The sequence below is a fragment of the Sciurus carolinensis genome, chromosome X (assembly GCF_902686445.1).
Source record: "Sciurus carolinensis chromosome X, mSciCar1.2, whole genome shotgun sequence".
Classification (NCBI taxonomy): domain Eukaryota; kingdom Metazoa; phylum Chordata; class Mammalia; order Rodentia; family Sciuridae; genus Sciurus; species Sciurus carolinensis.
The window spans coordinates 9,803,148-9,816,644 of NC_062232.1; the positions used below are offsets into that span (position 1 = coordinate 9,803,148).

A 13,497-nucleotide genomic window follows, 5' to 3' on the forward strand; every position below is an offset into this window, starting at 1 on the left:
TAAGTAAGTTGGGTATGGTGGCACATGCCTGTAATCCCAGCGGCTCAGGAGACTGAAGCAGGAGGATCTCAAATTCAAAGCCAGCCTCAGCAACTTAGCAAAGCCCTAAGCAACTCAGTGAGACCCTGTGTCAAAATATAAAATAAAAAGGACTGGGGATGTAGCTAAGTGGTTAAGCCCCTCCTGGTCCAATCCCCAGTATCAAAAAAAAAAAAAGAATATAAGTGAGTATTAAAACACTGATAAATATTTTGGTCTTGACTTCACAGCAGCTATACTTCATTCTAAGAAATTGAAAACATGGATAATACTTAGTTGGGGGAGTAAAGGTCAATTTATGAAAGAAAGCTATGTCCATCAGGTTACCAGGAGTGCAGCTTCTGGAATTAGATTACCTTAATTAGATCCCTGGCTTCCTAGCTTACTACCTGTGGTCCGAGAGCAAATTATTTAAATACCTCAGTTTCCACATCCACAAAATAGGAATGATAGCATCTGACCCTTAAGGTTGATTTGATAATGAAATAAAGTAATACATACAGAATAAACAAATCTCCATCTAAAGGGCTGAGCTTCAGCCTAGAATATATTAAATGCTCAATAATCATGTGCTAGTAGTAGGAGTAATAGTGCCAAAGGTTTCTTTACCAAAATCTAACAATCATTCCCATTGAAAAACAATTTCTTATTCAATTTATACACAGCTTACTCAAGACAAGTTTTGGGACAACCAAGTTGTTCCAATTTTTTTTTATTCAATTACAAGGATAAATATCAGAAATTTGAAGGCAGGGTCTGGGAATTTTTGTTTTTAACTCAGTAAAAGATTTTAAACCTTCTGGTGGTGAATTTTAAAAATAATAGCATACCCATGCTGAGTTTGTGTTAGGGGTTAATCTTAGTGATTGACCTGTATTCACTCATTTAAACCTTACAAAATTGTCTTCTTATCTCCCATTTGTAAATGGGGAGACTGAGGCTAAGAGAAGTTTGATATTAGTTTAAGAACATATGGTTAGAAGATGGGAGGAGTAAAGCCCAGGAAACGGGACTTAAGCACAGGACAGATGAGTTCATAGTGTGTGGTGGCTAATCCTTTGTGAAGAAGGTCTTCTGGTCCCTTCCCCAACAAACTGCCCTGGACAAGTTTTTGTTCTGTCTTAGCCCTTCCTGCTTCCTGAGTCCCATGGTACAGTACATCCTCATCCATGGTTAAGCATCTCCTTCCAGGACTGTGTCCAAAACTCATTTGGTGGAATGTTTCTCCTGTCACATGTTATGGGGCCATCTGATGAACTAAGTATAAGTGAATGAATGTCAAAGTCATATTCTTTCTGGGTCAGATATTCTCACCTAAAAGTAATCTTCTATTTATAGTCCTATCCCAAAGATAAGAGATTAGAGCTAAGTTTTTCAGGTGGAAGTTTTTGACAAAACGGATTTTAGAGAAATTTCTAATCCTTCCCAGGAGACATTGTCAACTGTATCTACAAAAGACTGGCCCATGAACCTAAAAACTTTGAAATTCCCTATTTTTATGTCTGAGTGCCCCAAATGTGCCAAAGACTCTCTTGCTGCAACTTCCTCTCACATTTGTATATTCTCATAAAGATAATACAGTAATCAAGAAATGCTTAAGAGAAAACAATCATCAATTATGTTAAATTTGAAACAGCAGTACCTACATAAAAGCAAATCTAGTTAAACTTATGTATGTGCTTATCTTTTTACTGCATTTTTATCTTTGCTCAACTTTCTCTTTACACACTAAGGGAATGAAATTGTTGGCATTATAAAGGTTATGATGTTTCGATTTTTTCTTTTCAGTAGGAAAATTTGAAACTTCAAAGCAAAAACTGAAAACAGATGTTTAGGTTTGCCCAATGTGTGTTGAAACCCTCTCCTCTCCCCGTTATTTATTAAAGGTCCTTAGTTTTATGTTACTGATTGCACAAAGGAAATTTACAGGCAATTGGTGTTTCCTGTTAATTTTTCATCCTGGGTACTGAGAAAAGATTCAGAGAGCTGTGGACAGAATTGCACAGTGGGGCCTCCAGAGGAAGGTGTATATATGATCAGCACGTTAAAATCAAGACCTCTGGCAAAGGAGCTGAAACAGACCGTGGGAAGGTCAGGAAAATGAGTAATGACATATCACTGGTATTAGTACTAGTTTGTTTCATACCTATAAGTACAAGCTGTCACAATGATAAATAACTAGAATATTTCATTGAAAGAAATACTACACTTTTGTCCTAGTAGTCTCAGATTGATGTCAAAGTAAAAGCAATGTAATAATTAAAAGCATATATATTTGCAAAGCATTTTATTCCCCCTTTTGATTACTCAAAATATTGTGAACTTCTCCTTGTTTATTTTTCTGCTACTGTGGTATAGATTGAATTAGTCAAGTAATGAAGAAGGAACAAAGCAGAAGAGATTTAAAAATTGCCAAGAAAAATATTCTAATAAAATCCAAATCTGGTTTATTTTTATCATATTCATTTTGGCATCAAAATTGATGTCTACTTCTTTCTCATTTCCCTGTACACTATCTCTAAGTAATAGAATTGAGTGAATTGACTCAGGTGTTATTGCAGTCTTTCTTGCTAAGTGTTAGACTAGCACTTACCTAGATATTTTATAACAGGACAATATCTTTGATTTTAAAGATTAGTGTTTTCAATTTTTAAGAAATAAATTACGTTTTACAGCAGTTGGATATTTTAATTATCCTCAGTATACCTCTGGAAAAGGGACATGTATCTTTGGATCATAGATCTCCAGGAATTTGAACCAGTCTAGAGAAAAGTAACCCTTAACCTTAAAGCAGGAATAACCCTGCCATGGAAATATGACTGGAAAAAAGAGTCATTCATACGCTTTACCCTCAAATCCTAGCTCTTCCCCAAGATAGCTGAATGACCTTGGTCAAGTCACTTAGCATTGCCAAGTTGCTCCATCTACAAAATGAGACTGTTGGACTAACTGGTCTTTTCCTATCTCTTGAGTTCTTCTACACTAACACCTTTTCCCTGGTGTCATCATTTTCCCCCCAGTGGATCAAACTGAAGGATAGGAGGAATCAATCTAGAGATATATATTTTTAATTAATATGGCTTTAATTTATTTTATTTTTTATTGGTGCATTATAGTCAGATTTGTAATTTGCAATTTAAGTTTGTGGTGAGAAATAGAAAATGGATGTAAATTAGTAAATATAGAAGCCTCTCTAGAGCTATTTAATAAACAAAATCATTCAGCTTTAGATAGTGGTTGAGTTGAAATGAACAAAAGGGGAGAAAGAAAGGGGAAAGAAAATTAAGTATGGACACTGAACTGCAAATCATGTTTGTAAGACACAAATGGTCCATTATTGGCAATTTGTATGTTTCAACCTAATGCTATCGTTGTAGTCTTTGAACATCAAATTTGGAAAAATCTCTATGGCTACTTGGACAGTAATGGGATTGAGGAATTCCAGCATGAAAGCAAAAATATTAGAGGAACCTAGAAAATCCTCACTTTGGGATCTGTAGTCCAACTGGGTAGTACCAAATATTTCATTAAAGTAGTTCCTGAAGCAAAATGAAGTGTGTCATAACATTGGAACTCCTTCAGGCATCATCCTAAAATCTCACATGTTAGAGACTCAAATGGGTTGCTTCTGTATGCATTCACTTACTATGTTTTAATCCTTCCAAAATGTTCCATTATTCATGAGTGATCTAATTATCAACCAGTTTGCAACTTCTTACCTGTTGTTGTTTATTTTAGTTATCCCTGAAAATTCTGTAAGAGAAGTCCTCAGAGTGCCTGGGACCATCAAAGACAGAATTAAGAAGTTACTTGCCCACAAAAACAGCATGAAAAAGAAGGTAAAAATTAAAAATGTCACCCCAGGACCCACTGGGACTCTCCACCCTAAGGTTAACTTACAGCCCTTCAGCTATGAAGAGACTGTTTCCAGGAATGGGAACTCTAGTAGAGGGAAAAAAAGGAATGAGGAGAGAATGAAAGAAGGGCTTGGAGAAGAGAAAAGAGAAGAGAAAGTCGTGAAGAATGATGTGGAGCAGGAGCAAAGCCTTCGAGGAGATGTGTTTTGTGAGTATCGCTTTTGTTATTTTATACATTTTATGAAAGAAGAATAGACAGTTTCACAACTTCAGTAAAATGGGATGGGTCTTAAGTCCTAAGAAGTCAGGTTCACCTTGCACAGACACCAAACCAAGTCTGCTGGGAAATGAGCATGGTAAGTGCTGTTTCCTTACCTTGGCATTCCCTGTTTGGGGCAGACCTTCTCTTCCCACTAGCAGCCCAGGAAGCTGCTTGTCCTGCAAGCACAGTTGTCTAGCTGCCAAAATCTCCATAAGGCCTTCCTCCCAAATCAGAGAGACCTTCACCACATGGTTCCATCAAACTCTACCTTTTTACTTCTTAAAGATACTTTCCACTGATCCACTCTATGAAATGGGAACTTCAAAGTTGTGTGGTTATACTTTTAAAGGGCAAAACAGAAAATCATAGGGGGGATGCTAAAGTAGAGATTAAGGTTTCTGCATGAGCTCGGTGACCACCATATCGCTCTTTTCACCAGTTGCTGTGCAGAACCCCACTACAAGTCTCAGCACTTCCAAGACAGCTTCTATATTAACCCAGCCTGGATCCCTACACTGAGACTATTTCCTTCTCATTGGACATTTGTCGCTCCCTCTATATTTTGCCTTATCTATTCTTGACTCTATGATTGGTGGTCAAATATACAAATGTCAGGTTGAATTAATCAAAGGGTAAGTAGACACAGGCCCACCTATCCAAGAAATACCACAGCATTGACATTATCTCCTTTAATAGTGAAAAACTCAAGGAAGTGTTTCCAAAACCTGGTGAGAAAGGATGTTTCAGGAATGTAGATGCTTAGTTCACCTAAAAGAACCTCTGCAAAAAGATGCTCTAAATAAGGAAACTGGAATCAATGTGAATGATTTGGAAATGGCAGACACTGACTTAATATGTTCTGTGATTAGAATGCATAATAAAACCTTCTTTGTTCAGTGATTTGATCCTTGCCTTCTGACCATGTGGGATTTGAGGGTTTTTTCCTTCACTAACCAAGTGTCCTTTATCAGTCCCTAAGGTGAACGAAGCAGGTGATTTTGGTCTGGTTCTTATCCAAAAAGTGCCAAATTCCAAACTGGAACAAAAAGGTAAATAATGCTTTTTCCCAAATATATGCTTTCTCACCATTGTCCCATGTCTTTTTCATTTATTCATAGAATGAGGTGATTGATTTGGAATCACTGCTTCATTCATAAACCCCTGAGTGAAAAATCATTAGATCATGATACACAGTACTGATATTAAAATAGTAGGTCCTTGCATGATTAGTACCAATAATTATAATATGGTATGGTTATTTTCTTCTCTCTTCCTTCCCATCTGACACTGGGAAGATAGAATTGAGGCAGACTGCAAAAGTGAAGGTGGGAGAAAATTACTCCAACACCTGAGGGTATACAACCTGAAAATTGCCATGTACTAAAATCTGGTCTAATGTTCCTGAATCCATTACCAATTGCCACAATAATGCTGTGTAACAAATCACCACAAACTCTCAATGATTTATGGCAGTAAATGTTGATTTTTGCTTATGAACCTGAATCATCTGGGCAGTGTACCAACCTGAGCTGGGTTGTGTGGGCTCAACCACACACTTGGAGTCAGTTGTGGACCTGCTTTCTGACTTTGATGATCTGAGCTGTGCTCTCTCATATGTCGGGGGCCTCATCTGGGACAACTGAACTTGCTCAGCTCTGTTCCATGTGGCCTTTCATCCCTCAACAGTCTCATCCAAAGTTGTTCTCATAAGACAGTGGCAGAGTTCCAAGAAACAGACCAGAGGCAAACAGGTCTTTTGAGGTCTAGGCCCAGAACTGGCACAGTATCACTTCTGCCATTTTCCACTGGCCAAGGCAAGTCACAAGGCCAGCCTAGACTTAAAGGTTGGGAAAGGAGCTACAAAGTTATACAGGTTGAGTATCTCTTGTTTGAAATGCTTAGAACCAGAAGTCTTTCCAATTTCAGATTTGTGGAATATTTGCATATACATAAATGAGACATCATGGGGATAGAACTCAAATCTAAACACAAAATTCATTTGTTTCATATATATCATATACACTTAGCCTGGAGGTTATTTTATATAATATTTTTAACAATTTTGTGCATATAAGTTTTATGGTGTGGAATTTTCCACTTATGTATTCATGTCAGTACTCAAAAAGTTTCAGATTTTTTGGAGCATTTTGGATTTCAGATTAGGGATGCTCAGCCTGTGTTAGAGTGTAGATATAGGGAGAGATAAGAATTGGTACCATTTTTATGATCAGTTTACCAAAGCTTTATAATCTGAATTTCTTGGGCATGATGCCTAGTTCTTCAGTTTGTTTAGAACTAGTATATGTGGCTATAATTGAGACCTCTATGCAGATTTCCCTTGGTGTTAAGTATGAATGCCTTTGTCCTCTCTTTTCTTTTCAAATTTTCTTTCACTTACTACTGTAGATGATAGTGCTGACCTTGTGCTAATTAGATTCCCTTTTGTGTTTACCCTGCAAGTATATTCTTTAGTTCTATCTTTTTGGTTTATGGAATGGTCTCCACCATGAAGAAAGTGCCTCTCTGGTTCCATCCTTCAAATTTGATCTGAAAATCTTCTACTAAAAACTTTTCAAAGGCTAGTAACCCGTGACCCAGCTCCTACATATATCTTGTTTTCCCCCTTTAAAAAAAATTCTCTGCATTAGACATCCTATTGCCCATTTTCCTGATTAGGAAAAAGGAGTTTCATAGCACAGCCCTCCCAGTGCTCACAGTTTCTACCCCAGCTCTGCTTCACACTTGCTAAGTGCCTATAGGAATTAGTTGAGTCCTCGTTAGATCCCCAAACTGACCAGGTTTCTTATTTTACTTTTTCTTTCAAGATCCTTAATGAAACACAGAAAGTTAAAATTTTTGTTCAGGGGTATATGACAGTCTTTGAATAAAGCATCTAGGAGAGCTCAGTCCCAATCAAAAGATTCAGGCACTCATTCCCAACTATTCCACTTGATATTTGCCTTAGACTTGTCATTTACACTTGCTTTCCTCATTGATTTCATACATGAAAATGGAATGAGAAAAATACTCCTCTCTTAGGTGCTATCTAAGGCTGGGTTCTCTCAAAAGAAATACTGAGACAAGAATTTGTGTGCAAGTGGTTTATGGGGGAGGCATCCCAAGAAGCAGTGAATGCAGCATGAGGAAATTAGACAAGGGATAGAAGGAGCCAATAAATGGTGTGTTACCAGGCAAGTTTGCACCATGGGGAACTGGAGCTCAATCTAATTAGGGAAATCTGGGAAATAGTATGAAATAAAAGGTTTAGAATTATCCTAGAGGAGGGATAAGGGAGCTGGGGTATACAGGCACCAAATCCCTCTGACATTAATTAAAGGCTGCTCCAAGAGGGTGCTAATTCCCTGGCTCTCCTACACTGCCATGAAAGTAGGGGAGGGCACCACTGTGGTGACTGGACCTCCATGCCTCTCAGCCCTTCTGCAGAACTGAATAGCTCCTGGACTCATCTGACTTCAGTCTGCATTCATTTCCAGCACCTATTGGTCCTACCCAAAGACAAAGACACAGAACTATTTATCCATGAATTTCTGTCCATCACTGGTTGAGAGCTCTCCCTAGGGAAGGAACTCACCAGCATTCTAACATCCCAGCTTGGCCCAAGCATGCTTCCACCAGAGAACACCTTCATAGAGAGTTGTGGGTATATGCAGTAGAAATCCATATGCCTGCAAGGGAACATAAGTACTGACAGATGTTGATGCAGCACCAACAGCATCTGCTTTGAGGTTGATGTGAATTAAATCAGAGAATATATTTGAAAACACTTCGCAAACCATGAAATGCTAAACTAATGAAGTAGTATGAGAACAAAGACTTGAATTATACCTCTTTATGGAATGGATTTCTATACACTGGTCCCTAATCTCAGTTTGCATGCCCCATTTCCCACATGTTGAAGAAGAATGGAGAGTTGGGGACAAATGTGTCACCATATAAACCAACTGAAAAACGGATGCCCCATTATTTGTGGGAATGGTAACATCAATTTCTCAAACTAGTAATAGCACTCATTAAAGAGTATTGAGGAAGAAGCAAGTATTACTTGGTATTTTTTTATTTTAAAATTGGGATGAGAAATAAACTGTCTTTGATGACAGGGGAAAATAATGGGTTAAGAAGAAAGGAAAGTGAGAAAATGGGCAGTGTCCTTGTACTAAGTTAGGATATATGCAGAATAGATTTCAGTCTGTTTTGGGATTCAAGTCTAATTCTAGCACTCATTGTCTGCAGAACTTGGACAAATCACTTATGATCCTCAGTTTTACTTGCCTAAAAATGGATCTGATGATAGACTTTTGACAATCAAATCAAATGGTATAATGTTTGTGAAAATATTTGGTAGATTGAAAGTCAAGAATCAACAGCTTTTGAACTTATTTCCTTTCTTTTCCATTCCTTTATTCCTTAGCACATACAACTAAAGCCCCCAAATCAGAGCCAAAAGCTAGGCTTAGCTTTCAATCAGAAGTATCTCAGTCTTCTCCCTGTTTCACAATGGTATTTTTTGTTTTCTACATTAGGAGTCAGCAAACTTTTCTCTGGAAAGGGCCAGATTGTAAATAGCTCAGGCTTTATGAGCCATATGGTCTGTGCAGCAACTACTCAACTCTGTCCTTGTAGCTCAACAGCAGCTATAGATGATATGTAAATGAATGGGTAAGGTGTGCTTCAATAAAACTTTACCGAAATAGGCAGTAGGCCAGGATATTAGTTTGCTGACCTCTGACCTACATTAAAGTAACCAGAGGCACTAGTTCAAAACCTATACTAGCTGACTCCACTATTAGATTTCTCTGACACTTCTAAACATGACAGTCATTCTATCATAAAAAACCCAGAAACAATTTAGAAACCAGCAGTGTGTCAGCTTATTTGATCTACCATACCACTGGCAAATGTCTAACTGGAATGTTGGAATCATGAAGTAAAGAAATGATGGTTTTGTCACTTAATGTCTCATTTGTACCTGTGGAATTTTAAGTGATGGAAGTGACTGAGTGACAACATGAAGAGGACAATGCCATTTAAAGAAGGATTTATTACTTTCCGTTCCCAAGAGAAGGGGCATACCATGCCACACAGGGCCACAGGGAAACAGCATATTAGGGTCAGGGGGATGAAGCAGGAGCAAGGGGAAAACCTAGGCCATGGCCCTATTGTGGTTTCTGTGGAAAGAAAGGCAGGACAAAGCAGGCAAAACTGCTTAGGATTGGCTAGTGTGAATAATTGTAGAGTGCTTTGGGGTACAGGGGCTGTCCCTGTCTGTTGTCTGGCCCTGAAATGATTTAAGACAGGGGAAATATTGGTTTGGTATGTGTGTTAGTCATCTTTCTATTGCTATGACAAAATACCTGAGATAATCAACTTATAAGGAGGAAAATTAATTTTGACTCACAGCTTCAGAGGTCTTGATCCATACTCACTTGGCCCCATTGTTTTGATAAGGCAGAACATCATGGCAGGGAGCACATGGTGGAGCAAACCATTTACCTCATGGCAGCCAGGAAGCAGAAAGAAAGAGACAGAAAGGGCCTAGAATCCTAATATCCTGTTCAAGGGCATAACCCCAGTGACCTCATTTCTTTCCACTGGGCTCCACCCCCTAAAAGTTGCACTACCTCCCAATACCACCACAGCCTGGAGACCAAACCTTCAGTACATAGGGGACATTTCAGATCCAAATCATAATAGTGTATGAGAATTAGATAAAGTGCATGGTTGGCTTGCATATGAAAAGCATGCTCCCAAATAAAGTGTTTACTACCTTGGAATTAGCTAACTCTGAAGGGGGAAGTTGCTCCCTAGGTCTTCAAGATCCCCCAAGATGAGAAAACATCATAAAATATAGCAAATAAAAAACATGATTTATATACTTGTTACTAAAAGAATGTTAGTAAATCATGCACTACAAGAAACTTACTATTCCACAAATCATCGATAAAGTTCTAGCAAGCTCTTCACTTGTTTATTTCTGTAGAAGAGAATTTATTTTCTGGCCTGAATTTAATGAACAATTGGTTATATTCCCTGCATTGCTTTGCTCATGGGATTCTTGCACATTAATTATTTTTAATAGATTTTTTAGTTTTGTAATTGTTTTTTAAGATCAGCAGAATTTGTAAAGAATGACATCACAGACTTAACTCAAAACAGGGTGTCTGGTTAGATATCATCCCTAAGGGCATTTAAGTTGCCATGATCTATACTCTATGCAACTGAAAATAGAGCTTTCAAAGCTCTAAATATTAGCTATCTTTCTAATGTTATTAATGTTTGTGAAATGTGCTTTTTGCAGATTTAAATGTCTCAGTTGACTGCAGCTTTGATCATGGGGTCTGTGACTGGAAACAAGATAGAGAAGATGATTTTGACTGGAATCCTGCTGATCGAGATAATGGTATTTAGATTTGATTCTTTCATGTTCTGCAATAGGGCAAAAGTAAAGAAGGCTCTCCAATGATGGAGGGTTAGTATTCCTGTCACTCCTTAGGTCAGAGTTTTGTCACCTTTGGAAACCTTTAGACCTTCTGAGTTCTCTTCTGATGGATGATTAACTTGAACCAGTATGTGTTCTCTCTAATCCCTCTTCTACTCACCTGCTTTCACAAAGGGTGCTCCAGAAATTTTCTTTTATATTTACCCTCCTGCTTCTGAGAGAGAAAATGATGGGATTCATGTAAAGTTTAAGAGTATTGGGGAAAAGGCAGAAAGATGTTGTTCCTTTCTCCATTTTCCAACCATGATGCTCTGTAGTTTTGTTTTATGTTTTTTGGGGAAATTCATCTCAAAAGGAAATATGACCTCTGTCTAAACCTGGAGTTTTATTAGAGCAGCTGCCCAAAGCATCAATACCCTGATGAGTATCAAATTAACAACCTGAACTCCTGGAATGAGCTTTCCATTCTGTTGTTTGAGGATTTCTTTCTGACCACTTGCCCTTGAATTTTGCTCGACCTCAGCTCCAAGCTGTGGATTTCCTGCCCCTTCCACTGCCTACTCCAACACTATTGATAAGCCCTAGCTTTCCCATTGAACCTCTGTCTCCTGAAGCCTGTCTATATAACTAGGGACAACCATTATACCTCATGGACTCCAGTTGCTTCCCAGTCAAATTATTTATTTGGGGATGTACAGGCTCAGGCTTCAGTTAAAAGATCCTTGTAGATCCTACCTTGGGTCAAATTCCTCCCTGAGATCTTTCTTTTCAAGCCCTCACGTACAGTCAGAAAACTTGGATATCCACTGATAAGAATTTTTTTAATTTTTAAAAATTTTTTAGAGGTCGGTAGACCTTTATTTTATTCATTTATTTATATGTGGTGCTGAGAATTGAACCCAGAGCCTCACACATACTAGGCAAGTGCTCTACCACTGAGCCATAACCCCAGCCCAAGAATTTTTTTAGAACAGTTGTGCAAGTGGAACTATCACTAAAGATTCAGGGTAGGCACAGGACCAGACCAACAACAATACATATTTGGAGAAACTATGTTGTTGGTAACTAACTTGAATTTCTCCTTTATTCCATCATGTCATCTATATATTTCTACCAGAGTTATCTCACTTTGGGAGTCCATCCGTTATTTCAGGATCTTGACAGCTCAGGCAGCAATGTCTTATGTTGAGTTTTCCATCAATGGGAAGTCTCCTCTTTACAAATACCCAATTTAGGGGCTGGGGAGATAGCTCAGTCGGTAGAGTGCTTGCCTTGTAAGCACAAGGCCCTGGGTTCAATCCCCGGCACCCAAAAAAAAAAAAAAAAAAAAAAAAAAAAAAAACAAATACCCAATTTACAAATGACCCCAGGGTTCTCAGCTTCTGCATCACTAGGCAGACTTGTCTTTCCCTATAGAGCTAAATATAGAAAAGAAACATGGGCTGAACCCATATTATTGGATGGACAGACACTCAAGGACAGTTCAAAGTAAGCTTTAGCTGGGATAGAAGAGGAAGCCTGCCACAATGGAACATAGAAGAAAGGGTGTAACTGATAAAGTTACTAGATGAAGTCTAGGATGCCTAAATTTCAGATAGGCAATGAATACTTTTTAGTATGTCTTGGATATATGGTTTATTTGAAATTCAAACTTAACTCAGTATCCTGTGTTTTTGTTTGCTGAACCTGGCAACCCTACTAGCCAACAAAGAGGACCTGACAGTCTCTGGATTCAATGAAAACTAAGACATGCCTGGGTCCTTAAAATGTTTCCAAGAATTCCACTAACAGAAGATTCTATCCCTTCTCCAGTGCCTTCCTCCTTCTCATCACATTTCTTTAGACCCCCACACTGCAAGAGTTTTTGCCCAAATCCATCAGAGACACAACAGAAAATTGGAGATGAACAAGTCAACTACCACAGCTTAAAAGATAGTTAGAATATTTGAAGGCATAGAAAGAGATGGACCCCTGTCATCCTAAATCAGAGCTCAGAGTGATATGTTACACATGGTAGTTGAGCTTCATGAAACCATCAGGACAAAGTCATATATGTTGTGAATTAAACACCACTCTATGGACCTACCTAAGGATTTGGCCATCATACATGTCATTGATTTGATGGGGAAATGCATTCCAAGATTCAAACAACCAAGGTGGAAATGAAGTTCGGAAGCACAAGTTCTTTATTAACTATAAATTGCCTGCAGTGCTAAAGGACCATTTAATTAGAATCTTCTCCCATATCGGCTACTATCAAGTTTTGTGATTGTAGACAAATCTCTCAGTTGCTCTGACCCTCAATTTTCTTCATGGTATAGCAAAGGATATCAATTGCGTAATCGCTAAAATCTATTTTAGCATGAAAAATTTGTTCCTATTTTTGAAAAGGATATCAGCCTTCCCTATAGCATACTTTTATTCATTTTCATAGCTAATTATCATAGCCAAATCCTTTACAATGACCTCATTAACTGTGCCTTTTTTCCCTCTTCTTCTCTTAAAGCTGTTGGCTATTATATGGCAGTTCCAGCATTGGTAGGTCACAGGAAGGACATTGGTCGGTTGAAACTTCTCCTCCCAGACCTGCAGCCCCAAAACAACTTCTGCTTGCTCTTTGATTATCGACTGGCTGGAGACAAAGTAGGGAAACTTCGAGTGTTCGTGAAAAATAGTAACAATGTCCTGGCATGGGAAGAGACCAAGAGTGAGGATGAAAGGTGGAAGACAGGAAAAATTCAGTTGTATCAAGGGATTGATACTACCAAAAGTGTAAGTGGAAAAAATGATTAAGCTGGATATTTACAATCTTTTTCAATGATTCAATAAACGAAATGCTTATTAAAGTACTGAGGCACTGGGGATACAAAGATGAATAAGAA

The 13,497-nt window shown here is 38.2% G+C and overlaps 1 protein-coding gene across 1 annotated transcript in view; it reads left to right on the forward strand.

The window, feature by feature from the left end:
- The window catches only part of Egfl6 (EGF like domain multiple 6), a 59,555-nt gene that overhangs the window by 40,333 nt on the left and 5,725 nt on the right, over positions 1–13,497 (forward strand). Inside the window, exons 8-11 of the mRNA XM_047536730.1 lie at positions 3,778–4,104; positions 5,130–5,207; positions 10,475–10,576; positions 13,122–13,387. Of these exons, the coding sequence (XP_047392686.1) occupies positions 3,778–4,104; positions 5,130–5,207; positions 10,475–10,576; positions 13,122–13,387 (773 nt within the window). The remainder of the gene's footprint in view (positions 1–3,777; positions 4,105–5,129; positions 5,208–10,474; positions 10,577–13,121; positions 13,388–13,497) is intronic.